We start from the raw sequence: 27,778 nt of genomic DNA, 5'->3' as shown, positions 1-27,778 counted from the left end.
AATGCGCAAACCACTGAGCTATCCCTCCCCCCTCCTTTGAATGGCTCTAAATTCAATTACTTCTACAGTACTATAGGAAGACAAAAAGATCTTACTGACACTACTCAAAAAAGAGAACTTTTAATAAAAAGTCATGACAATATACAGTTCATTCTCGTACAGAAAATGAGAAATGCATTATCGACAATATTTTGATATATATAGTTAACATTTATGGATGTTCTTTTCTAAAACTTGTTTGAATGCAAACTGTAAAGTTTCACTACACTATTATTCTTTAAGCCTTTATCTGACATTTTAATTATAGATTTAATTTCTGTTTTCAAATCTTGTGACATTATCCTCTATGGAAGGGTCGTTTTTCTTCTATGATGGATAGACTTGCACCACTGAGTTCAGGAAAAAGTTATCTTAGAGGTACAGGAATCAACCTGCAGCATCCACAGTAGAAAAAGAATAAGATACATTAGAAAGTTAGTATACCCCAGACTGTCTTTGTATCACTATGTTCAAGCATATTTTTAAAATAAAAGTGTTGATAAATGAGATCAGATTGATATTTAAAAGGAATAATCCAGTGAAATAATTAAGTGTTATTTTATTCATTGTACAAAGTGTCTTAAACATATAGCCAAGAGACGGTAAGCCAAGGCATTGAGACATTCTGATACAGGAAAGGACTACAATCTTTCCCTCCACCCACTAAAATACTGGAAACCAGACGGTTTCAAAAGTTGTAATATAAGATAACCAGTTTAATTAAAAACTTTCAGACTGATTTCCATAGTTTCTAGTGGCAAACCAAATTCCAGTCTCACTCTGCATCAAACTGGGCCCCTGTTGGGAAACAGGACAGTGTGCGTGTGTACACACACGAGTTTTCATACTTGTAAGTATTTAATGGAGTTTCCCATTAAAGTTGCAATGTAGGAACAAATGCCTTGTAACTCTTTATTCTTGATAGCAAGGACAGCAAATTAAGATTGATCCTCTCTATTATAATCTGATTTTATCTAGCATATTTCATACTCTTGGTATCCTAAAGTACTTTACAAAGCAACCAATTAGAAACTGGTATGGCAGTGACTTTGTTCACAAGCATGGCAGCTACTGCTTGTTCAGCAACTGCACCAAGTAAATTGGTTCCAGTATCTGAAGTGGATCCCAGTTTGGAGAAAGGAAAGTGTTGTCCATGAAAAAAGGACAATCCTCACTCTTTAAAGCGCCTATGTAAATATTACCTGGAAATTCATATATTCTGGTATAACATATGTCCAACTTTTCTTTAAAAAAATTCGTTCATCTCCTTGTCTGATGAAACTACAACATAAGCAATTGGAAGACAGTAAGCAGAAGTAAATTAGTTCAGTATTTAACATATTGATATTGGGAAGCTAATTTCAGAAACTCTGATATCCAAGCTTTACACTTAAAATATTAAGAAAATCTGGAGTCATCGTAAGGAGAACCAATATATCACTCTATAGATCTTACAACTGAACTAAATACTTTCCAGGAACTGTATACCTAGATACCCCGTATGTTCTTAACACTTGAAGATGCTATAGGCAGGCTGCAGCAAATCAATCCATGATCTAATCTAGAAGTGACCCTTTGTTGATCATGTGCATTCAGAAGAGGTTTCTCTTAGCCAGGGTTGGGAAGGTTACAGCAGGCAGGAACAAGCATTTTTCAACCTCTGGCTAAGAAAGGATGCTAGTCACCAGATGCAACAAGGGTATCTAGTACTCTAACCATGACTGGTATCGAGAACCTTCTGCCTCAGTCCAAAGCTACCTTTTCAACCTTGGCTCAACCTAGGGTGGGGGAATATAACTGTCATTCATTTAATTTGTAAAAAATGCACTAAGTGAGATTTTCATGGTGTTTACAAACATGCCATCTAAAAATAACTATTAAGAATGATTCACACCAGTGTTTTCAAAGGTTGGATTTTTAGGTGCTCACAGGCAGATGTTGCCAGGACTCAATTAGTGGGATTCTAGTACTAATCAAAATCCATATATGAACACTTAACAGCTAAAACTAAGTGAAATGTGTTCATTTGAATTTTTCGTTTTAGTGCAATTTAAGCAGACAATACTGGCTGAGTTGTTCTTGAACTATGACTGTTCACTGAAAAGCAGTCTTAAAGTAAAAATAAAGACTAGTAGATATTTTATCTGACTGAAAAGTTTAAATGAAAACAGGTACTAGACTCCAGTGTAAAAAAGGGCTACAATAGAAATATTCCCCACCATGACAGCTTCAGGCCTTGAGAGATGAACACAGAAAAAACAGCAAACGTCCAAGAGAGTCAAGGACTTGTGTGCAAAATAGAGAGAACAAGTTATTTTATTGTTCTGTCCCCACAGAAATAAAAGCGTTGTTTTGGGCTAAAATCCATTTTAAGTGATCCCTACTTGTTATAGGACGTTCTAAGGAAAAAACTGCCTTTGCTAATTACTACTAATGCCGTTAGAGAGCCTAGACTTCTGCAAAGGAACAGATCATTGTTCTCGTTAATAGGAGGAATGCTTTCATCTGCAATATTCTACAGCCACCATGTTAAAGACTATTTTGAATTGTGGTCAAAAGGTTGTTTAGAAGCTCTTTTAACAGCGGGAAAACTATAGTACACTGCTCAAACACTGATCCACATATTATTGCAAGACAGTTGAGAAATGAATTATATAGAACTGCTTTCACACCCCCAAAAATATCTTTAATTCAGAGCAGCAAATGCTGTGATTTGCTAATGTCCTTTCTCCTATCTAGGAAAAAACTCAATACAAGTTAATGGGGGGGGGGGGGGGAACGACGACGGGGGGATAGACGGGAGAGAGAGAGAATCTAAAAAGGGAGTGAGTTAAAGGGTCATGATCAGCTGCTTGTTTTACAAGACAAGTCTTACCTAGTCAGAAACCTTTGAACTGAAGAGGATATGCAAGACATTCCTCATTTTGTCAAACTGCAGCTTCTCATTCAACCTGCAATGTAAATAAATTACTCTTACCTTGTTTAAAAAAACACTACTAGTCTAATTCATGAAAAATTTTTAAAGGAAAACCTTACCTATCTCATTGCCCTTCCTTTCAGGTCTAAATGCTAGACCTATTGATTTTGTGTCAACTCAAGTGGCTATCACTCAAGGAGGTTCCAAAAGGTGAAGAACTCTTGCTAGACTTTCTTCGATATTTCAGCAGATTTAACTAGCCTTTGGAAAGCTGCTCACTATCAGCACAGTATCTTATGCCTTCACTTCTCTGGAAGTTGAAGCTGCTGTTGCTGCTGCTGCCTTGTCATTCTTTAATTATGCTGACTTGTCCATACTCAATAGGCTGCTGAAGTCCTGTCTTATGAGTCCTTTGATCCATACTTTGCTAAGAAGTACATCCTAGGTTCTTAAAGCTGGTTAATCACTGTCTCATAGCTTACACTTTTCCATATTGCATACCACAACTAAGCTACCCCACCCATTTAAGAACAAGTCACTTGCAGACTTCAACTGTTTCAAGTTGCAAAGGAGTCTTGTTGATAATCTTGAAACTAATGTAAGTGTTACAGGGCAGCTACAGAGGCCTTGTTAAAAAGAACACTGTCAAGACTTTACCTCAACCCATCCTAATTCTTTCCCTACAATCAGATGCAGAGCCAAGTCTACCCAACTCGTTAGTAAGCATTTGCACATGCAAGTCAAGGAGTGATCTAAATGTTGTGTGTCTGCAGAACTCACCCCCAATGTTGCAAGTATCCAGATCAGATGCCAGATTTGATGTACCTTTTAAAGTTTGGCCATTGTCTACAAGCTCCTTGGAGGTGATTTAAATATCTCATTTAAGTGCTACCTTTTCAACTCCCATCTCAATGCATGCCATTTTACTATATCTGGATTCATGCAGATACTGGACTATTGGGGTTTTTTAAAACTAGAGATAAAAAAAATCATTTTAGAACATTCCCACAGGAAAAAAACCTGAGCAGAGGAGAAAAACATCCAGTTTGGTGCCTACCAACCTTGACAGTGTTCCTTGTTTCTTTAATATTCTGAAATTTGAACACACTCCCATAACAATGTTTGGCAACATTGCTTAATGATTGTATTGATTTTTATTTCTTCTACAACCTCTTAAATAGTAACTTATTGTAGTTTGACTGGTCGTAACTTAAGCCATTTCATAACATCTTTGAAGATGGATTCCTGTGCTGGAATTGCATTTACCTTATATCGCACATTGGACTCAGAGGTGAAACAGGTGAGATCAATTTGAGCATCACATACTGTCAAATGTCTGGGGTTTTTCTTCTACTGACTGTATCCCTACTCTTCTGGGCCTGTATGACAGAAAGCACTGCTCTGGCAAGAGTTGAGAGAAAAGTCAAATCAAGTAGAGGAAAGGATGACCAGTGCCTGAATGTGGGGTTCAGAGTAAGGCATTAAGCATACTTGCTAGGTGTCTGTGTCTGTCTCTCCCTCTCTCTCTCTCTCTCTCTCTATATATATATATATATATAAAAATCTCAGAAATGGCAGACTGGAAGGGACCTTCAGAGGTCATCAACTTCATCCCCCTGTGCTGAGGTAGGATCAAGTAAATCTTGATAGGGTTTTGTCCAACCTGTTCTTAAAAGGATTTTCCTGAGCCTCTTTTGGAAACCTATTTCAGAACTCAACTATTGTTATTGTGAAACAGGATTTCCTAATATCCAACCTAAATCTCCCTTGCTGCAGATTAAGCCCATTACTGCTTGTCCGGCCTTCAGTACATATTGAGAACAATTGATTACCATCCTTTTTGTAAAAACCCTTAACGTTGCTGAAGACTTATTAGGTTCCCCCCTCCACGTTCTTGTCCCAAGACTAAACATGCCCAGTTTTTTTAGCCCTTCCTCATATCAGGTTTTCTAAGCCTTTTATTTGTTGCTCTCCTCTTAACTCTCCAATTTATCCACATCTTTCTTGAAGTGTGGCACCCAGAACTAGACAAAATGCTCTAGCTGAGGCTTACCAGTGCCAAGCAGAGGGACAATTAACACCACCCCTCCCCCACATATCCTACATGGAGACACTCCTGTTAATACACCCCAGAACATTAGCCCTGTTTGCAAATTCATCATTGTTGACTCATTTGTGATCCACTATAACTCCCAGATCCTTTTCAGCATTACTGTCACCTACCCAGTTATTCTGCTTGTATTCCACTTTGATACACCGCCACCATCCAGTGTATCATATCTGAATTGATTATGGGTGTCTCTTAAGCAAACTGATGCTGGTATCAAATCTAGCCCAAATAATGGAACAAATAAGATTTCCTGCCACTAAAATATGACCAAGTTTATTTTTAAATAGCCCTAAATCCCTTACTTGAACCCATTTCTTCAGAAGTAAAAAATACTTGAACTATGACAGTTTGCCCATCATCATGAGGCTTTTTAATGAATTACCTGAGACTGTCAGGGATTATACCTGTGCTACTCTTTGTTCCAAGTCAGAAGGATGTGTCCAGAAAAAATGCCTAGGGTGTATACAAGGAAGCATATAGCCATTAAATGGTTTTACAACATATACCTATTCTCTCACTACAACAGCACTTTCAAATGAAATAGTTAATTCAAGAGAAAGACATCATGGCTGTTCTCTTCAAAGCACAATTTCATCCAAAAAATATCTAACTTCATACCCTAAGGTAATAGGCACTTGAGTTTCACCCTTTTGAGCTTTACAAGAATTTGAAAAAGGTAAAAGCAAGTCCATCTCCTCTTCACCCAGAACTTGAACAAGAGACTTCAGGTATCCCCTACATATCTCAAAATGAGACTGGAGGCAGTTTTTATGTAGCTAAAGAAAGTCTTGTTAAAATATTTGTCATGCCTTATTTTCTTGCAGAGCCAGCACTAATACAGAACCACAAATTAAAAAATATGCACAAAACAAAAAGTAATTTGAAATTTTCATTTGAAAGTAAGCTTAATTCTATCATTCACAAACACTAGTTTAAATAACTCAATCCTAATAATACATCTAAAACAAACTATAACGCAACATATGTTCTCTCTATTTGCATATATATATATATATAACTCATGTCAATGGGAGTTACATATATGCATTGAGACTAGACCCCTTAAGACTGCAAATCAGGTGTTTCTACAGTTAAAGTTAACACAAAATGGTAATTGAGAAATGCATCAATCTTCTCTATTAACAAGAAACACCCTAAACTACATTTCTTTATTTTTGTTAAAGTCTGAACTAAATGTGGAAAAACTGAACTACACAAATATTGAAAAGTTAAAAATTCCTTAATTGTTTTTTATTCCTGGTACCACTACCACAATTTACAGGGCAATATACCTGATGTAATGAGGAGAAAAAAAAAAAAAAAAAAAAAAGAAAGACAAAGCTACAACAGATAGAAGACCTCAGGAATGTACATCTAATTGACACTACATTGCATTAATCAATAGCTGCACTTTTTGCAAACTGTGGCTATGGCAGTCCTGAACAAGAAGGGTTTTCTGTTTAAGCTGCAGTAACTTTTCTGACTATGGATCATCGTTCCTTCTGTGGCAGATTTTACAGTTCCTCTAATGCATTTGGGACGACTGTCTCAAAGTAACCTGCAGCTTTCCTGACAACTCCTCGCTCTCTCTCTCCTGCTAAGAACTGTAGCCTGTTGAATACAGGATAAGAAAATTATTACTCAGTGAACAGCTGTATATTCTTCATCATCATCGTCATCTATATGTATACTATACCCACCCTTTTTCTGGTTCAGTTTAGAATCTTCGGCCACCATAGCCACCACTGCCACCTCCAGATCCATAACCACCTACAAATAACATATATATTTATGTAAAGTTTCTTTGCAAGCGTTTAAAATTTTTTGCTCAAAGAGTTATATTTACCACCATAGGGACTGCCTGAGCTTCTGCCACCAAAACTGCCACCTCCTTTCATGGGTCCATAGTTTGACTGCTGTTGTCCACTATAATTGCCAAAATCGTTATAGTTTCCACTGCCACCATAGTTACCTGAAACAAAATTTATTTTTAATCATCTCAAATTTACCACCTAAGACAGCTTCAAACACAAAAACCTAAAGAATCCCACTGATTGGCCTCAGGTTGTATACCTAAGCCACAGAAGTGAAAGGCAAACTCAAAACTGGTATTGTTAATGTAGCCCTCAACATAGAAGTTCTCTCCCCTCCCCACCCACAAAAGAAAAACGTGAAACATCACTTCTGATTTAGGGGAAGAAAGAAATGGGTCTTAACTTTCTTATGAGGGAGAGCAATGTGGACAAATTAGTGTTCATAATCAAGTTATACAAAATTCTGGTCATATGGCTTGCCACAGCCTCACGCTAACCCATGCCAGTCCGACTTTCAACACCATCTTGGGGAAGAGAACATGTACTACCTTGTCTTTGACCAAGCATTCACACCATTATGTCACTCCTATTTCTACCTCCATTAAGGCAGAAAGTCAGTTTTTCTACTGAGGCACCCTAACCATAATTACTCAAATTAACAGTTTTCCACCTGTAATTCAGTATCTCTTTAAGGCAGAACTTACAGTGTGAACCCACAAATACTGCTATATTAATTGCTGAAAAGCATCGCTAGATGAAGGCTCTACAGTTAGAGATAACAGTTAAACAAGATGAACTCTTTTCAAGTCCTTGATAGCCGCTAACTAGCTACCAAACCAGTCTTGGAAGAGAAAAGTTATCCAGGAAAACTGCAGAGAGCTTCCCCCCCACCCCTCCTATAGGAAAAACAAACTATCAATTCAGGCCCCACTCCTCATTCTATATCCAAAAAGGCCAGTTAACCATTAATGGCTTGATTAGCCCTGTACTTAAGAATGTGCTTAACTGGGGCCTTTGGCCAGGTCTATATACAGAAAGTGCACTGATTAAAAACAAATTAGTTACACCTATCTGGTTTAAGTAGTGCAATGCCTTTGTAGAGCTCTTAAGTCAGTGTAGGAGTGGCTGAACTAATATCACCAAGTTTAACTAAATTTATAGCCATTTCTACACTGATTTATGAAAGTTTCCTCCAAAAGGGGCTCCACTGGCTTAATTAAATCAACTGAAAAGCCAATTTGTTAATCAGTGAGCTAATCCTATTAATCACTGCAATGCCTCGAGAGTATAAAAGCCCCATAAACCCTATCAACATGAGCAAAAAGTTTTCCAATCAAGCCAGATAAGCTCATAAGATATAAAATACATTACAATTGTCTATATTGGTATTTGGAAGGGTTTCCAATCAAGTTGATTGAACTTTGTGGAAAGACATTTTGGTTATGTTGACAGGGACTTCCTTACCTTTCAAAACAGACTCATCCTTTGGCCAGGTCTACACAGCCCCCAGGGCAGGCTACAGGAGTGAGTTGTGGCATGCACTGCCAGGAGTATATTAATGTGAACTAGGTAGCTTTTATGCTCATGCTAGCAGGGCCTACACAGGGTATTTACAGTACAATGGTTTAGTGCAGGGGTAGGCAACCTATGGCACGTGTGCCAAAGGTGGCATGCGAGCTGATTTTCAGTGGCACTCACACTGCCCAGGCCACCGGTCCAGGGGACTCTGCATTTTAAATGAAGCTTCTTAAACATTTTAAAAACCTTGTTTACTTTATATACAATAGTTTAGTTATATATCATAGACTTATAGAAAGACCTTCTAAAAACATTAAAATACATTACTGGCATGCGAAACCTTAAATTAGAGGGAATAAATGAAGACTCAGCACACCACTTCTGAAAGGTTGCAGACCCCTAGTTTAGTGCATACTGCAACGCACACCCCCATAGACAAGCCCGAGGTGGGCTTTATAGGGGTATATTACAATGGCAGAGTACTCCTAGTACGAGTTCAGCTTGTATCTTCACAACTGCTTTTGTTGGCATATCTTATTCCAGACACCAAGGGATGTATGCTACATTTGGCAAAAGCAGAGTTTTGCCAGTGTACCTGCATCCTACAGTAAGGATTTTTACCAGCACAGCTATGTTGATCAGGTATCACCCTCCTGACCAATACAGCTATACTAGCAAGAATGTGTAGCGTAGACCTGGTCTTTATTCTAGTACACCATTATGTAACCAAAAACACTGAGAGTGTCCTCACTGAAAGCTGCATGCATAGACATTGGTGATATTTCAACTTTTCAAAAATGCCCCTCCCTTCTTTACCCATTCATAACACACAGGGACTTAGGAAAGCAACTTTTTGCTAATAGTTAACCTATATGTAATCCCTTTATTAATACTTGTATTGGTGGTTTGAGGCTAATAAGCTTAATTGTCAAATATAGTTTACATATCAAGACGGTGGTAGTGACTAATTTCCTGACTTTTGCAATCTAATTAGTAATTTTGCACTCATTTTCTAATGAAAGAAAATGCAATAAACTGAAATACTTCGTGTTAGTATTTAAATGTCTTATACAGACTGATGTTCAAACCTTGCTGAGGTCACAGGATGGAGGAAGGTAAGTTTTGTATCTTAACTTTCTGGCCAAAATAGCAGTAGTCTGCAGGTTATGAAAGATTAAACTAAATACCTTCATGCCACGTTATACAGAATTTTGATATATTAAGTTGGGCATAGTCCTGGGAATTCTCTACTCCTCCTCACTCAAGACATCAGAAGAAAGTCTCTCCTCTATCTGCTACTCCCCCCCTCCACCCCAAAAATTATGGTCATTGCTCTTTATAAAAAATTCCTGAGCAATGGAAGACTGTACAATTAAGTATAAACATAAGGAAAGTTCGCTTACCCCCTCTGCAATATCCTTATGTTGATTATATTTGGGGCCAAACCCTAACCTCTGTCATTTCTAGAATCATTACTATATCCCGTAATTTTAGGTTCTATATAGTTCAGATTTGCGAGCTATAGGCTACATTTTAAAGATCTGCAACTACTACTTACCGCCACCAAAATTTCCTCCTTCGTTGTAACCATCGTATCCACCACCTCCTCCTCCTCCACCACCACCGCCGCCGCCACCATATCCACCACCTGGGTTTCCGTATCCTGGTCCTCCTCCACCACCACCACCGTAACCCCCTCTACTACTGTAACCAGGGCCACCTCCATAGTTCCCACCTAAAAAAGAAAGATTAGTCAGTGTACCAAAAAAATTAGGTATAGATTTAAGTAGAATAAGTATGCTGCAACTGAAATGCTAAGTTTTTTCAGCTACAAGAACATTCTTTGATAAATTAATAGCTAAGTAAGTCACAACACATTAATCTATGTGTCTGTACCAAAAGCAATAAAGTAGCTTTAATTATAAAATAGTCTACTGTTCTATTTCCTCTATTGTTTTCAAAGGCAGAAGTGCCACTTACACATCTCGCTGATGGGAAAACTTCCAGAAGTTCTGTCCAGACACTGGTTTGGATAAGCATCCAAACCCAAGTCTGCTAAGATTACAAGTTTATGAAATCTTTTACATATGAACCTCAGATATTAAGTCAACTTTCATGTCATTTTGTCATATCTGACCCTTGAGGTTTCAGCCATAGCAGGCATAGGGACTGGAAAAAGTTAGCTTTCATTTAACTGTTTTCACTCAATTAATTATTTGCCTATCATTTACTTAAATGTAGATGTGTTTAAGGCTCAGTTTACACTTGGATCAGTTTCATTTTAACCAACTTGCTCATCTAGGGAAGATGTAACTGCACTGAAAAAAAAAATATCAAAAGGAAGTCATTCAACTCATGTTGCACAATATCCAAGTAAACAATCACTGCCAAAATAACCTCACTTTCCAAAGTCCAAAGCCAGTTCTGACCAAGTGGTATTAGGATATGCTTACCATCGCCAAATCCATTATATCCATCACCACTCCCAAAGCTTCCACTTCTCCCACCACCACCGCTACCGCCACCATAGCCTCCTGGACCAAAGAAAAGAGGTTTTCATGAACAAATACAAGTCTGGTTGAGCCAATATCTCATTTTGATGAAATATGAAAGAGACTCAATCATCTACCTCTGCCACCAAAGTTTCCTCCTCGGCTGAAATTTCCACCACCACCACCTCCTCCTCCTCCAAAACTTCCACGACCCATGAAGTTGCCTGAGCCACCCCCGCGACCTACAAGACATTTTACATATATTAAATGAAATGCAAACTAAGCTATGTAAAAATATCCCATTATGCACCACCTCAAACTTACCTCTCTGTGAGCTAGCAGTCTGCATCTCTTGCTTGGAAAGTGCTTTTTTCACTTCACAATTATGTCCATTTATAGTATGATATTTCTGAACTAGAAAATAAACAATTTTGAAATAGTTTCTCGTTTTCACTGTTCACCAGAACATGAGCTACACAAAGCTTTAGTAAAAGCATAAACACAGGTTAAAAGCAAAGATTATACTACATGCAATATTTCTTGTAGCATGCTTTCGGTCAACTATTTGCTTACTAATAAACACATTCCATGCATGGTTCAGGTCTGTGTAAAAATCAGTTATACTATTTCAAGTAATTTCACATTCTATAACAGTCACATACCAACAATTTTATCAACTGTATCATGATCATCAAAAGTTACAAAAGCAAATCCTCTTTTCTTTCCACTCTGCCTGTCTTCCATGACTTCTATGGTTTCAATCTTGCCATATTTTTCAAAGTAGTCTCTTAAATTATACTCTTCTGTATCTTCTTTAATTCCACCAACAAATATTTTCTTTACTGTTAAGTGTGCTCCAGGCTTTACAGAATCCTAGAAGGCCAGAAATTATATTTAGTACTTTATATTTCTCATGACTTCCTAATATACTCAGTACAAATTAAGTTATGACTTACTTCTCTAGAAACTGCTCTCTTGGGCTCGACCACACGCCCATCAACCTTATGTGGTCGAGCACTCATTGCAGCATCTACCTCTTCCACACAAGAGTATGTCACAAAGCCAAAGCCTCTGGAACGTTTTGTTTGTGGGTCTCTCATCACCTACAAGAGCATAAGAGACATGCTATCATCTTACTACATTTAGATATTTTCATTGTTTCAGAAACATTTTTTGAATTATGACAACTTACCACACAGTCTGTGAGCGTGCCCCATTTTTCAAAATGTTCTCTTAAGCTGTCATCTGTTGTTTCAAAGCTCAGGCCTCCAATGAACAGTTTTCTCAACTGTTCTGGCTCCTTTGGGTCATGGCCCTGCAAAACAAAGACATTTTCTCAGCAAGCTACACCAAACACTTGTGTCCTGTCAAGTTAACAAGTTTGGTAGCATTACTAACAATTCTTCTGAGTTTTTTTTCATAATATAAATATTTAAATAAGTTTTGTTCACAACAGTAAAAAACATTTAACATTTGGTGAAGAAGAATAGGTTTAAGTAATTCCACTGGTTAGCTTCTTTAGTGATGTGTGGTTTTGTTTAGCAGGCTAGAACTTGGTTTTGAATTTTAATATTACAAGTTTGGTCATACCTATAGCTAGATACAAGAGTATCAAACAGTTTATTTTTAAAGTGTATCCAAATATCTATGGCATGTTAATGCTATTTGATCTGCAAGTCTCAGGAACTATATCCTACAGATTTCATTATAAGTGAGCCACCACTATATACTGGCAAATAACTTCTACAGGGTTAAAAATAAAGCAAGACACCAAGCCAAAGGGCACCGTCAAGGAACTGAAGTCCAGAGTCTCAGTGGTCTGAGAACATGCTGTTTTGCTAGATTTAAGTGACAAGTGACTTTGGGAGCCCACACTATAAAGGGGTCCAATTTTCAGAGGATGGGATCTTTCAAAGATAAGCAACCAAAAACTAAGATATACAAAATCAGCCACTTTTTGAGCATCTCGGCCCCTGTACAGAGGCAAACAAAGTTGTAAAAGCTTTCTTATAGCAAGATTCAAATGTCTCCTTTGCCAACCTTTCTGACTGGACAGCAACAATTCCATCCACCAACAGCCATTAGCTATGTTAGTCTGAAAGTATAACAAAAAGCATTGTGGCCCCACACCTTGTCCAAGAGTGAAACAAGGTCTTGTCTATATGACAGGGTTGAACTGATTTACCTGAAGGTGTTATTTTAAAAACAGATTTAGTTAAACTGCTGCAAAAAGCTGCATGGACATGTGAAGACAGCGCTTAAAAATGTGAATCTTATACAAATTAGTGAAGCAATTACAAGTATTTTAAAAGAACATTTAGGTCATGCTAGAACATCTTCTATGACTTATTTTTGTAGATCAAATTTAAGACTTTTTGGAAATCTGAATTAAGTGTAAGCTTATTTTATGTCTTCATTCAACAAACATTTTTCTAAAAGGCCACAATGTAAAGTATCTTGAAACAAGAGTCTCAACAGTGCTGTGAAAAAAGGGCCCCATGATACTTTCTTGAGCTGGGCCCATGAAACAAGGTTAAAGCCGGAGGAAGAACTACTGTATTGGAAAGCAAAAGTAAGGAAAAGCTTGTTTCTAGTTTAGTTGAGCTAAATTTTAATGTGAGCTATTAAAATTAAATGCACAGTTTAGTTTTCCAGAGTGCAGCTTTTCAGGGAATTCTTTAACCCAGGGGTTCTCAAACTGGGGGGTCGGGACCACTCAGGGGGCTGCGAGGTTATTACATGGGGGGGGGGGGGGGGGTCACGAGTTGTCAGCCTCCACCGCTTTGCCTCCAGCATTTAAAATAGTGTTAAATATAAAAAGTGTTTTTAATTTATAAGGGAGGGTCGCACTCAGAGGCTTGCTGTGTGAAAGGGGTCACCAGTACAAACGTTTGAGAACCACTGCTTTAACAGTATACTTTGAATTTTGTTTTTAAGTTTTAAAGACATAAGGGGTTCTCTCCTTCCTATTAGTTTCAAGTGACTTAAGCAACGAAGGAGATAACTCACAAAGTGCTGACAATGTACAATATTTTTTCGGCAAACTTACCAATTATTGTAACCACAGGTTTTACTAAATTACACAGCAGGTTAAAAATTAAAGAGTGTTTCAAGTTGATTAGATCTCTTTAAGACTACTGGGCAACTCATACAACAGCTCATGTGGGAAAAGCAGTAGAAGATATTTTAACGTTTATGAACGCATAGTCACAAAATAAGAAATAGGAAACACTCCAGAGTGGAGTGCTGGCACAAGGCCCTGTGCACAATTAAAGCCCTACAGTGGGGATGTGCATGAGGGACCACTGCATCTGCTCCCAACAGGCTAATGTGGGGCAGACACAGGGCAACCTGAAGGATGGCTGATTGCAGATACAACTATATGGAACAAGTAACCCTGGCCTCAGACAGATGTGATCTGCCACTCCAATCTGCAAGTGGAGCATTCCAGTCCTGCTCTCAGGTTAGGGAAGGTCATTTGGCTTTTTTCAGAAAAAAATGCATTTCCCTTTGAGTGAATGCAATATGGCTGCTTTGAAGGACAACATATTTATAAGTTATTTGTTCAAGAGTGCTTAGCAAACAAAGGCTTAAGGCTGAATTTTGTACCACTTCTGGGAAATATTCAATTAAGTGGGTTCCAAACTATAGTGCAAAGACCAATGGCTGGTGATTCACGAAGAGCTGGCTCTCATTTTCAGATGAGAAACTCTATAGATATCCAAAAGCATTCCCCCCCCTCATATTAGTTTTATATTTTAAACAACCGACTTAGTTACCATACAAATACTATGTAATGATTAAGCAGAGAGGGGGGTTTCAGGGGTCCTGTGACTGCAAGTGGGAAACATGGGTCATGACATACTTTAAATGGTCCAGATTCTGAAAATATTTGAGTACCTTTACTCCAAATACTTTAGTTACATTTGTATTTAAAATTTTTAAAGGTTCAAGTTTAGTCATGGTGTAATTATTGCTTGATACAACTGCAATATAATGCAATCACCAGCATTCATAATTTTACATGACATATGCTAAAGAGTCAGTATTTAACCTACAACATATTTTTTACATTTACATTAGCCAGCTTTGTTTTTTATTGTATATGTACACACGCTCCTTTCCCTGCTGTGCCTGTCTGTTTTAGTCTTAGCAGGCACTGAATTTACAGCAATAAGTAAAGGTCTTGAATATTTCAAACTTGCCTGCTCACAGTAATGGAGAAAAAGGAAGTGGGAAGAAAAGCTATCTCAACATGAATTTTGTTTGGCAGTTCAGCCTGCTAACAGAAAAAACTGAGCTGGGTTCCTTTGTTAAAAGGGACCTACAAAGAGAAAAAGTGGACCCGGTCCCTTTTGTTTTTCAACATGCATCAGGCCTGCCATTTTAATATAAATATACAAATAAGAGAAAAATAGGTCTTATCTATGCTCCAGAAATATGACTGGAGAACAACTGAAAAGTGTCATTCCGGGTGGAAGGGGAATTCTGCTGTGTCATTTTCTCCCCCTGGTTCCTGCACAAACTGCAGTCTTTCCTTGGGCTTTCTTGTGTATTGTATTCTCATTGGGCAAGAAGGAATAGATCTTGGTGTATTAGTTTCTCCCTGAGGCAGGAGGTATTTTGCTGGGTACTGCACTCTCCTCGTAGTGATTTTCTCTCTCTTTTTTTTGCATGAGAGTTCTGAAAGGGGGATGTTTCTATTTTAAAGAAGCTCTCCATGAAGATGTTTTTTTCTGGGAGTTTGTCGCTTGAGAAGCAGGGCTAACTTGTTAAGGATTTCATTCTCTCTGGGGATGGATGGCTGGGGTTTTCTAGATGTTAGTTTCCTGCGGATGGGATCAGCATTGTCCCTCATGCGTGTGTGAGATGGACTGTGGTGTTAGTCTCCAGGATTGAGAATTATGCTGAATATTATACTCCTGTCAGCTCCTTTCAGCCTGTTCCATTCCCCTCCCGAGCAGTGGTTGCAATGGGGAGGAAACGCAGTACAAGCGCTCGCAGCCCCTTGCATAGAGGAAGGGCAGCCTCCCCCGAGCCCACACTGCGGGCCTGCGCGCCATTTCGCGGCGCCGAGACGCCTATTCAGGGGGCGAATTCCGGAGCGGGAGCGGCCAGTTTCTGCTCCACCCGGCCCAGGCGGCACGCTCCGCCGCCAGCCCCCCCCCTCCCGGCAGTCTAGGCCAGCTGCCGCGCTCCCCCGGCGCAGCGCTAACGCGGCGGCGGTTACCTCCATTTTGTGACCGGACACGAGTCGCCGCGTTCACCCTCGCCTCAATATGGAGCAGAGAGGAAAGCGGGATCACGTGATAGGAGGAAGGCGGGCTTGAAACCAGCGCGCGCACCCAGCTGTCGCTTACTGGCAAGGGGAGGAGGGAGAGGGAGAGGGCCTGTCCCTCTTTCTCCTGTGGGAGCAGCGTCTCTGGCCCCATATGCAAGACCAACATTTTCTGTTTGGAGACCCCAGTCTCGTTGTGCTAAGCAGCCACAACAGGAGCGCATGAGGGAGGGGCGAAATACAACACATGGCCGGGTGCGAACGCGCCGCTTCCTTAAGTCTCTGTCCTTCCCTTGTACAGGCACCCCCAGATCCTAGCATTTCCACCTACATGTAGAAACCGCTGCCAAAACCCCCTCTGCAAGCCCGCACAGCACTCCATGAGAATCCTTCGCTTTGTCTGGAGACACAAAGTTAGCCCTGAAGACTAAAAAGCACTTAAGTGCAACAGCAAGTTACGTTTTGGGAAGCAGCTCCAACACCAGTTCACTTGTTTCATATTTATAGCACAACAGCTTCTGGGGAACACTTTTAGATTACAGTGTTTTCCCAGATTACTTACAGGTGCTGTTTTCACAGCCCGAGATATCAATATCCTTTATCAACAGGAAAAAAAGACATGCAGATAGGAACTGTGGAGAAGCTTGTATTGGCACTGTCAGTGTATACCAACTGATCTGCAGGGACCAACCCTAGCTAAGAATCAGCTCAATCTCCAAGCCTATTCAACCCCCAAGTATTTTCAGAGACCAAAAATAAGACTGACAGTTAGTGACAGTGTTTGGTGGAGACACTTGTCCTCTGGAAAACTGGCTGCAGATTTGTCATGACATTTTTAATCAAGAAAATCAGCAATTCATGGTAACTTTAGTAAAAGCCATAGGTTGTGATTTTTTTATACAATACTTTAACATAGTATCTTGTTAAAATCATAGGCCAGTGTCTACAGCCTTTCCTCTGTCATGTTCTCTTCCTCACCCTGCTGAGGGAGCACCAACATGCACAACAGAACCATTATCCTCTGCACAGCAACTCTAATCTTGGCCCAGTAAGGAAGGGGATGGAGGCTGAAGAGCAAGCCTGCCCTACATTCATCCCAATGGCAGCTCCTACATCCTGTAGGACTTAGCCTGACTCCCTGCTCTGGATATTGCAATCTATTGCATGGAATCACATCAGCACTCAGGTTTGGCCTGGTCACTTCTCAGTCATGGGGGCACTGAGACCCTTTGCCCATGTTGCAAAGCCCTGAATGGAAAACCAGGCCCTACCCCATAGGAGCCACCACTGAGGGACAAATGTGGGGCAGGCTTGCTCTGACATTCCCCATCCTCAGGGCCTCCCCTCTTCACCAGGCTGGCAGGCCAACCCACCTAAAGCGTTCCTGCATGGAAGTCAGAGAAACCACATCCATGACATTTTCACCACCATGAAATCTGCAGCCCTAAAATGACCATTAAACTCATTTTTTGCTTGTGGGTTCAGAGACTGAGCGACTGATGTTACTTTTTTGCATCTTTGGATAGAGTGTAATAGTTATGGCATTGTTTTTAAAAGGTTTAAGGACCACTTTTGATACAAAATATCCTTATGCACAACTACAAAATGGGGAACAAATGGAAGGTGGTAATACTGCTGAAGAGGATCTGGGGGGTATAATAGATCAAATTGAATGAGACAATATGAAGAAGTTTAAAAAGGCTAGTATTCTTGGGTGTATTAACAGGAGTGTTGTAAGTAAAAAATAGGAAGTAATATTCCAACTCTACTTGGCATTGGTGAGGCTTCAGCTGGAGTACTGGGTCCAATTCTGGGTGCTACATTTTAGGAAAGATGCAGGTAAACTGGAGCAAGTCCAAAGGAGAGAGAGGAACAGAAGTGATAAAAGGTTTAGAAAACCTGACCTACAAGGAAAGATTACAAAAAACAAGTCTTTTCTCAGGACTAAAAATGCCGAGGGACCTGATAGGGAAGTTATCACTTTTACGAGATATAGTCTCACTTCCATTCTCAGAGGTTGTAGAGAATTGTTGTTCATTTTAGTTACAGATAGCCTGTCTTCCCTCTCATTGAGAAAAATGGAAGGAATTCTGAATAAAAATCAAGAATTCATTAATATACTGCTGATGCTCCTGAGCATCAGCAGTAAAGCAGAAAACACCTAAATCAATGAAAATTAGCAACTTTGAGGACATTTTTAAGATAAATTTTGTTATAGTAACAGAATAGAAGTACAGATTTTATCTCATTCTCAGAGTCTATCCTGTAGAAGTAATAAACTATACATAACATTTTAGCAAACAAGTTTGTTGCTTGACCCTGTTTTGTTTCGGTTTTTGTAATGCAAGGGATGGGAATGTTTGAACAAGTTGTTAATAGAGCCCAGCAGGGATGAATGGTGAAGTGTTGTTACATACCTGGCATAGAAACATTCAGACAGACAAGACTCTTTCATCTACCCATATAGGAGAACCAGAATGAACTTAAGAAATAAAGGAAACACTACCTGTGAAGATCTTCTTCCTTTCCTCTTGTAGTCTTCAATATCTCTCTCCTCTTTGATCCCAGACATTTTGGAAGGATGCACTAACTCAGTTGCTCCTTTTAACCTAGGAAACAAGTTGTATGAGTCAGTATTTACCTCTGTGGGTCTTTTTCTTCCCCATATGTAAAGATGCACGCCTTTCCATGGGTTGGAACAAACAAGTGGCTTTACTAAGGGGGGCAGGGTATGGCAGTGGGGCAAAGCTCTATAAAAAAAATAGAACAAGTTACAAGCCAGTAGATGGAAGCTTAGAGGAAGAGTGCTGCAACGGGATTTGTTTTTTGTGTTTAACCTTTAGGTTATTTTTAAGATAGTTACTTTAATTGCTAGTTAGGGAAGTGAGGTCTGAAAAAAATGTTTCAGTTGATTTATAAAACACCATGAAATCTGACTGCTGTTGTATAGCTATCATAGTCAATATATGATTCATCTTACTACATAAAATTTCATTTCTGGTCTTAGATTCTATTCCTGATATCCTTTAAAGGAGTGATGGGCAACCTGCAGCCCATCAGGGTAAACCACTGGCAGGCCACAGGTTGCCTACCACTGCTTTAAAGCCTCCAATGTTTAACAAATATTATTTATTAACAGGATGATTTCCCTACTTTATTGGGAATGTTTCCCCTTGTGTTCTACTCACTGAGCAAGTAGCCTACAAGACTGGAGCACTATAACATGGGAAAAACAATTGCCATAACAGCAAATATTGCTCTAATGCTTTACTTTAGACATTAATGCAAGAATCCTCTAATGCCACTGTGGGTTGCTGCTAGTTCATAAAGTCCAAGATTGTGGTCAGTTGACCACTAGTGATCTGTATGTAGAGTACAACTGGTCAGATGGTTTTGCCTCATCTTTGTTTCCCGTTGTAAGTTTAATTAAAGCTAAAAACCTATAACAATTCTAATATCTGTCTTGTAAGTAATGGCTTACACTTACCAAGGGCACATGCAGTCAGTCACAAATAAGGGAGGTAGTCAAGACACTTTTCAATCTTGAAGATTCTTGTTAACTCATGTGCTAGATCAGCAGTTCTCAAACTGTGGGTCGGAACCCCAAAGTGGGTCAGGATCCTTAATGGGGTCGCCAGGGATGGCGTTAGATTTGCTGGATCCCAGGGCTGAAGCCCAAAGGCTTCAGCTTTGGGTAGTGGGACTCAGGTTACAGGCCCCCCAACTGGAGCTAAAACCCTTGGGCTTTGCTTCCCCCATTTTCCCCCAACCCAGGCAGCAGGGCTTGGGCAGGCTCAGGTTTCTGTCCCTCCTTGTGAGGTCATGTAGTCATTTTTGTTGTCAGAAGGGGGTCATGGTGCAATGAAGTTTGAGAACCCCATACTAGATTATTGTCCTTTAACAAGTGAAAGGCAGCATGTCCCCCTCTACTCCTTGGCTATTTCAGTTAACACTGAAGTTTAGGCCCTCAATTTCCTCTACACTTCTAAATGAATAGCTGGAAACAACTGCACACAGATTTAGTCAACATCTAAATTTTCTAGTCACCATACGAAATTTCAACTGTGAAATATTCTGGTAAATGTATTCCAAAGTGGGAGTAAAGTATAAGCTGAAAACACAAGGACAGTTTTTCCTCTGCCCTCGTGATAATTCAGTCAGTTTACTAAACTTAGCTTTTATATACTTAGCTTTTACAGGATATATGTAAATCAGTGATTTCAATGTACTTTTATTTCAGCCACTGAAGAATATCCTGGGAAGGCAGAGACCCCAGTTAGTAAGAGTCAGATGTACAGTTCTTCATGGGGCAAGAAGCATCAATAATCTAAAATTATCCCATTTTGTAATGGGATATAGGAATCCCCAATAAGGGAAAAATAAATAGTTTTAATACTGTATGTTGGTTTTAGATTTAATTCTAACATTCTGCAAAATATAGCAATGTAGAATCTAGTAAATCAGGAGCAATTCTATGTTTATTCCAACAATGATATTTGAAAAATTTAATTAGTAAACCAAGTAACTGTTTGACCATCACATGTGCAAGTTACCAAACAGAACTATTAACTTTTTAGGTAGACAGTCTACACATTTAATGCATGCAATAGATAAAAGTTTTGATTCTACATTAAATGAGAATGAATTTTTATTCTGCAAACTAAGACAAGACAAGATTTAAATCAAACTTTAATTTGATCAGATTTTAAACCAAATTTAAATGCTGTGATTTAAATAACGCATCCTGCTTAGAAACAAAAGCTTTTATAGGAGCATTTATGAAGTACCATCAGAGCTTCTCTATTGTCCTCAAACACTGTCTACCTCAATGCTAAGTTTGGTGCAGCTTCATGTATGTCATTTCAGAGGTAAAAGTCACCAATTTCTCTCTCAAGATTCCTCAGAGCAGGTGTTGGAGAAAATAGGAGTCTAGTCCTTGCTTCTGAAGAACATAGGGAATTATGGGTAGCTGGAGGAGGCACGTGGTGGCGAATTGGAGGCAGTCAGGGGCTGCCAAAGGGAAGCATGGGTGGGTTTTGATGCACGCTAACACATGCCTGGGGGAGTTGTTAAGAGGTGTGGGAGGAGATTCCCCAATCTATTCCCTCTTTTAGACCTCTACTGTGCCTTTTTAAGGGTCTAAATCCCCTCACTTTCCTATCAGCAGCTGTTGTCACCACCAGCTAGGCTCTATGCAGGCCAGCACTGCAGGAAGGGTGGAGACGCTGCCTGAAATCTGGTGCCACAATGAACACAGGAGCCCAGGAGGAACTACTACTGTGTGTTTAGAGCAGAGGTGGGCAAACTAAGGCAGGTGGGCCAGATCGTCCTGCCCGGCCTTTGAGCTCTTGGCCAGGGAGCCTAGCCCCCGGCCCCTTCCCCAGTGCCATGTCACCGTGTGGGCAGCGCTCTGGGTGGCAGGGTTGCACACACCTGCTGAGGAGAGTGCAGCATGTCTGGCTCCGGCCGGGCGGCGCAGCTGCCAGACATGCTGTTCTGAGCGGCATGGTAAGGGGGCCAGGGGGTTGGATAAAGGGCAAGGGGTCCCGGGGGGCAGTCAGGGGACAGGAAGCGGGGGCGGGGGGGCTGGATAGGTGTGGGAGTCCCAGGGAGCCTATCGGGGGGGGGGGGGTGTGGATAGGGGTCAGAGCAGTCAGGGGACTGGGAGCAAGGGGGGTTGGATAGGGGATGGGGTCCCAGGGCGGTTATGGAACAAGAAGCGGAAGGGAGGGATGGGATAGGATGGGTCAGTAGTTTTGATGGGGGCAGGAAGTGGGAGGGGTTGGATAGGGGCAAGGGCCAGGCTGTTTGGGGAGGCACAGTCTTCCGTACCCCGCCCTTCATACAGTTTTGCAACCCCCAATGTGGCCCTCCGGCCAAAAAGTTTGCCCACCCCTGGCTTAGAGGCCAGTTGAATGCATGAGGTATCAACTGGGATGCAGGCAGGCCTGATAGGCTTGCAATATGCAGAAGTGTCAACATGCATGACATTTGGCAGTGCTATATCTACAATGTGTTTCACAGAAAGTTATGGCACTGCATTTAAACACAGCTGTAGTTAAGCCAATTCTGACAAGGATAATATATTGCAAATATATCTGAAGAAGATTCCTTTAAAACATAGTTTCATAAACAGAACTAAAACTGGGCTAGAAACAATGTAAATGGTTTACACTGTTGCAGACAACCCATTCCCAATGTAAGCAGCATTATCATTTGTGAAGAGCAGGAAAATATTTGATTAGGCACACCATGGATTTTCAAGCTATATTAATCATGATCCACACTGTTAGATGTCAGTAGGACAGCTCCCCTACCCTTTGCAAACTGCAACATCCCTGAAGCAACTAAAACAATTGCTTACACATAAAGTTATTCTGACCTGTTATGCTATCGTCTGGAGTTTCCTCTCTGCCTCTTATGTAGTAGCAGTTACTAATGGAGGCAGTCAGGTTCTCCCTTTCTTCTAGTTGCTTGTACACGCTTCAGGCCTGGATACCTGAGAAACGGAGTGGTGGAATCTTGCTGTGAGTTCTACTGAGCAGGGATACCCACATCCCTCCCCAATGGATCACAGAGAAAGGAACGGCTGTGCAAGAGCTCTCTCCAACAATTGGGGCATTACAGGATCTTCCATGGGTGGTGGTAGGATTTGCTTTGTATCTTACTCTCAGTGTAGGCCAGATCCAAAAATCAACTGAAGTCAATGGGAGTCTGACTTCAATGGGCTTTGGATCAGATTCCGTGTGAGACTCTTCCTTTGTCTCTCTTCCCAGAGTCGTGGCAGCTGCATGTTGGTTGTTGGCCGGGCCAGACTTTGGCTTTAGACGTTTGTCTCTCCCTGGGGACAGTGGGGATTGTGCTGCTGTGGGTGCAACTGCCAGCCTGTTCTGGAGGTGGGGAGGGGTCACGTATAGCGGTTTCTCCCCCAGGAGGTGCAGTGAGAAGGATGGCATTTTGCGGTTTCTCTACAGGGGGAAGGGGGCGCAGCAGGATGGCATTTTGCAGCTGTGGGTTGGGGGGTGTCCCAGCCTTTCTCGGGTGCCGACTGGAGAGTGTTGGTCGATGCCGAGAGAGGGGGGGTTGCTGGAAATTACGCCCCTCCCTTAGGTGCGCGCGGTGGGGATTTTACTGGGGGGCCGGGGCTCACTCTCCACCCCCACCCTCCCGGCCGGGGGCTATTACGAGCATTGCGGTTTCCTGGCCGGACCCATAGTGTCAATCTCCCCCCCCCACCCCCACCCCGGAGGGTAGAGTGCTCAGAGGGCGGCAAAATGGCGGCCGCAGCCCTATTGCTTGAGGGGCTGGAGCTTGAAGCGCAGCCCTCCCCCCGCCCTCGGTCTGTGCGCTATTTCGCAACGCCGAGGCGGGTGGATCGGGGGAAACCCTTCGGGGAAGCGGGGCCGTTTTGCCGCCAGCCTGCCCGACACACCCAGCTGCCTGCGCTCCCGTCCCAAATCCACCCGCATGGAGCTCAGCCGGGCACGAAAGCAGCGCAGGGGGAGGCGGCTTCACTATCCCTCCCTCGTGTCTGGCCGGACAGCAGCCCCGCTCCCTCCACGCGGCGCTAACGCGGCGGCGGCGATTACCTCCATTTTGTGACCAGACTCGTTTCCTTCAGTTTCAAATTCAATATGGAGCCGAGAGGGAGAGGAGAGGAGAGGAGGGGTCACGTGAGAAGAGGGGAGGCGGGCTCGAGACAGCGCGTGCGCTCAGTAACAGAGAATTCGGCAGAGCTTTCGCGCGCCGTGGCGGGGCCGCCTCCTTCTGTCCTCCCCTTCCCGCCAGGAAGCCGGGGAGGGCGGCTCAGGGCGATCCCGACCCCAGAGGGGGAAAGGAAGCTGCGAACAAGAACGCTGTATGAAATAGCCACAGCTGGGGGAGGGGAGGCTATACCTACAAGATACAGCGTGGGGAGGGGCGGAGGGACGAATGTTCCCTGTTCAGAAGGCGCAGCGCGCGTGGCCCGCCATGCCCCAGCCCATGACTCGGATATCTACATAGGGCCGCAACACATAAATCCAAGCCCCCTGCCTCAGGGAATATCCCTGCAAGAGCCTGGAAAGCAGCCTAGGGGGCTTGAGTTCCATATGCCATGCACGATCAAGTCACCCTTAAGTACATATACGCAAAAATGAGGGCCTCCCCCGACCTGATGGAAGGACTCTACCCTCCTCTGTCTGGGAGCTCTGTCCCACTTCTGTTCTACGTCCAGCGAGCCTGCTCCTCCCCGCCCCCTCCACGTTTCCTAGTCTCTCTTCCCTGCCCTTCCAGATTCCAAGGACCTCCCTTCTCAGCCCTTCCAATAGTGCTCACTCCAGCCTTTCGTCCTGCTATATCTGACACCTCAAAGGAGCAGCCATCTTCCCTGACAGCCAGTTGCCTTCATTCCCCGTTGGAACGAAAGGGGGTGAGCCATCTTCTCTAAGGGCAGCCATATTTTCACCCTCAAAAATCCTACGCAATTCACGGGAGGGTACTGTGGGCTCACTTCCATCAAGCAAAATGGAAAATAGCGGCAGATTAGAGGAAGGGCAAAAATACACAACAGCATTAGTTAAAGAGAACAACCCACCCGTCAAACGCTGACTATTATGAAAGTTAATAACTTAGTGAGATAAAATAGTGCTTGTTTTTAAACTCTAGAACACACACAGGATTGCCACCCTCAAGAGATCAAAAGTCACGAGACAAAGTTTGGCCTAGAAAAATCAGTTTTTAATCCTTTTTTTAAATTTCTTAACTCCCCTTTATTCCTCTGCCAGTATGTCATAATGTCAGGTTGAAAGTCAACCAGTAATGCACACAAGATGCAATCCTCTCCCTGGATGCTCAGATGGATACTTCATTTACTCTCTACACCCCCTGCTGCCCCGGGGCTTTTCCACCTGTGCCCCACCAACACCAGCTCTCTGAATCCCCCTGCTTCCCTAGTACTTCTCTTCCCAGGTGGAGTAACAGCACATCACTGCTTCCCCTCACCCCAGGTCCCTCTCCCTGCTATCTAGCCACTCCTGTAGGTAGGGCAGGTCTGTAGTATCCACAATCCCAAGGCACTCACGTAGAATTTTGCTAGTATGCCATTGCCCAGCCCTGAAAAAAGTCACAGGCTCAGAGGAACTTCTCACATCACAGCAGAGCTCCTCCTGCAGGTGCCAACAAAAAATGCCCTAACTCATGATCAGTTTGCAAAAGTTGGCATGACTGCCTTCTCCAGTATCAGGGGGTAGCCCTGTTAGTCTGTATCTACAAAAACAACAAGGAGTCTTAAGGTGCCACCAGACTCCTTGTTGCCTTCTCCAGGTTGCTCAGAGGTGCCATCTCTTCCCCACCACTACCCCAGGCTAGGAGTGCTGCTGCCATTCTTCCCATCATTTTACTCTGCACCCCTTCAGCCCCACACCCCCATGCATCCTATAGATCCACCTGCTGCTCTACCTTATTCTCACCATTCACAGTATTTCTGCTGCTCCTCATAGTCCCTGTGTCCTGCTAACCCCCTCAACCATAGAATAGCAGCCATTTTGCCTGCAGGGATGGCATCAATCTCACTGAAAACAGTGGGAGATGGCAGCTAACTTTATAAAGGGCAGCCGTGCTACCATATGCAGAGAAACTGTAGGGAAACAGTGGCCATCTTGATGGCTTCAGCTCCATTGAGAGTAGTAGTAGGTGGCCATTTTGAATAAGGAAATTGATGCATGGGTACTATTCAGCATGTTTTCATAGGGCACATTAAAATAAAAATATCACAAAAATCACTGCAGTCATGATAAAAATCACAAGACATAGCAATATTGGAAAAGCCTTGCCTCCTGTCTCAAAATAGTAATTTTTCAGAAATCTATACTGCAAAAGTAATCTTAGATTAACACTAAATTGTGCACAAATGTGGTCAAGATTTTTCATGAGTGATTTTGCATACCTTAGTTTTTGTATATTCAACTGGATATATTGTAAACAGCTTTACTTGCAGGAATTATTGAGCACCTACACTTTCAAAGTCAGGTCATGTTAAGGTGTCTCAAATTGAGTACTAAAAATAAAGGCAATAGTTTCAATCTGCAGTTACCTCTGGAAGTTTTAGCTAGAGTATTGTAACAAGCAAGCTCATCACCAATTAGGCCAGGTTTCTCTTGATTTTGTTATCACACACACCCTTGTGTAGGGACTGGAAGAAATAGACTAACAAACTGTCAAGTAACTCAATAAATAGGACTGGGAAGTACTCAATTTGTTTGTTTCATATAGTGTAGAAGAAGGACACAAACTGAATAGTTATAAGTATAGTTAGGCAATTCTTTCTGTCTCTTTGGAGAAGGACACCAGAATAAGCATAAAACCCCCCAAAGCTAGTCAACCTGTAAAAGTCTTCATCCTTTCTTCTTACATAGTCTTGAATATCTTTGTCCTCTTTGATTGTAGCAATAGCCATTTCAGAAGGATACACTAACTCAAATACACCTTTTAACTAAAATAATAGGTAGAGCAAGTCAGTATTTATCCCTTTGTAGGCTTCCCCTTCCCTCTATATATGGTCACAAGACCAGTTTATTGGGTGGAGTAAGTCAATAGGTGTGGTTTTACTGAAGGGGGTGCAGGTGGGGGAAGGCTCTATAAAATTTGAGCAGAAAGAGCACACAGAAAGTTTTGAGTAAATAAGCAGAAATGTAGAGGAAAACTGCTACAAGTGTGTTAGCTACTATTATAGTAAGGCTTGTATTTTAACTATTATTTTGTATTTAAACTTTCTTTTTGATAAACACATTGTAATAGTTATACAAACAAAGTTTTTGGGGAAAAAGTCTCCATAATGTCCAGCACAATATCTAATGACTCTTCTTTCTATAGATCAAGTATCTTAAATCTATAGTACTCAGAAGATTACTGCTCTTTTAGATTCAGGCCAGATGCTCTAGTTCACTCCAGTTGATGCAAAGGGGTTAGAAAATTACTGGATTTCATCAACCAAGCATTCCACCAAGTTGGGGCAGAGATGGTATATCCTCTGGCACTGGTGTATGGAGTGTACTGGAGGTGGGAAGGGATGTGATCAGATTGCTATTGTGCTCTGGCTATTCTCAGTTGGTGGGGAGATGGCTTCTTAGGGGCCATTACCAAAAATCCCAAACTGGCCCTTAATATCTGATATTTAAACAAACTTCTCTGCATTTAACTAGCTTTGTTTTCAAATAAAATAGTTTCCCTAAATTTGGCTTTTGTTTTACTCATGCCCTGTTTCCTAGAATTAGGTACTATGGGCAACAAAGATATTTAATGATCATTGTAGCAAGTGTTGACCAAAATTTTTTTTTAAATAAAAAATATAGCAAAATGTCTGCTATTGTTTTTTGCTAGGATTGCCTTATAGCAATCAAAGAGTGATATGGTTCAACTTTTTAGTATTCCTTGCAAAAGCCAAGATGTTATTGAGGTCTCAGATGTACTCTTTTTATTTATATTTAAACTTAAGCACTGGAAATAGTAGTACTCTGACTTAGGCTATATCTGTGGAATTTAACATTGTAGTCATGCAGTAAATAAAATACAATTGATAGTGTAATATACAGTAAATACTTTATTGGAAAGGAGTAATAATACTCATAAGGA

General features: G+C 41.4%; 1 protein-coding gene across 6 annotated transcripts; it reads right to left on the bottom strand.

The window, feature by feature from the left end:
- Positions 1-104: 104 nt before the first annotated feature.
- On the bottom strand, positions 105-26,648 carry HNRNPA3 (heterogeneous nuclear ribonucleoprotein A3). Of its 6 annotated transcripts, XR_010591326.1 has the most exons (14): positions 26,530-26,648; positions 18,675-18,777; positions 12,083-12,205; positions 11,847-11,993; positions 11,553-11,763; positions 11,215-11,304; positions 11,028-11,132; positions 10,852-10,932; positions 9,957-10,133; positions 6,913-7,038; positions 6,767-6,836; positions 2,915-2,990; positions 1,242-1,320; positions 105-431 (listed from the first exon to the last, which is right to left on the bottom strand). XR_010591326.1 is itself a non-coding variant. In XM_065560800.1 (13 exons), exons 3-12 carry the CDS (start codon positions 18,738-18,740, stop codon positions 6,784-6,786), a joined length of 1,179 nt encoding a protein of 392 aa, XP_065416872.1. In that variant the 5' UTR covers positions 18,741-18,777; positions 22,551-22,667; positions 23,758-24,000; the 3' UTR covers positions 5,943-6,677; positions 6,767-6,783. The 6 variants fall into 6 exon arrangements, 5 of the variants coding, with proteins under 5 accessions (XP_065416872.1, XP_065416871.1, XP_065416874.1 ...); XM_065560800.1 differs by lacking the exons at positions 105-431; positions 1,242-1,320; positions 2,915-2,990; positions 26,530-26,648 and adding exons at positions 5,943-6,677; positions 22,551-22,667; positions 23,758-24,000; XM_065560799.1 differs by lacking the exons at positions 105-431; positions 1,242-1,320; positions 2,915-2,990 and adding an exon at positions 5,943-6,677 and having other exon boundaries at positions 26,530-26,645.
- Between the last annotated feature and the right edge of the window lie 1,130 nt (positions 26,649-27,778).

Source organism: Chrysemys picta, chromosome 11 (genome assembly GCF_011386835.1).
Source record: "Chrysemys picta bellii isolate R12L10 chromosome 11, ASM1138683v2, whole genome shotgun sequence".
Taxonomy (NCBI): Eukaryota; Metazoa; Chordata; order Testudines; family Emydidae; genus Chrysemys; species Chrysemys picta.
Note: the sequence above shows the minus strand (reverse complement) of the source record. Positions and strands in the feature narration are given on the sequence as shown.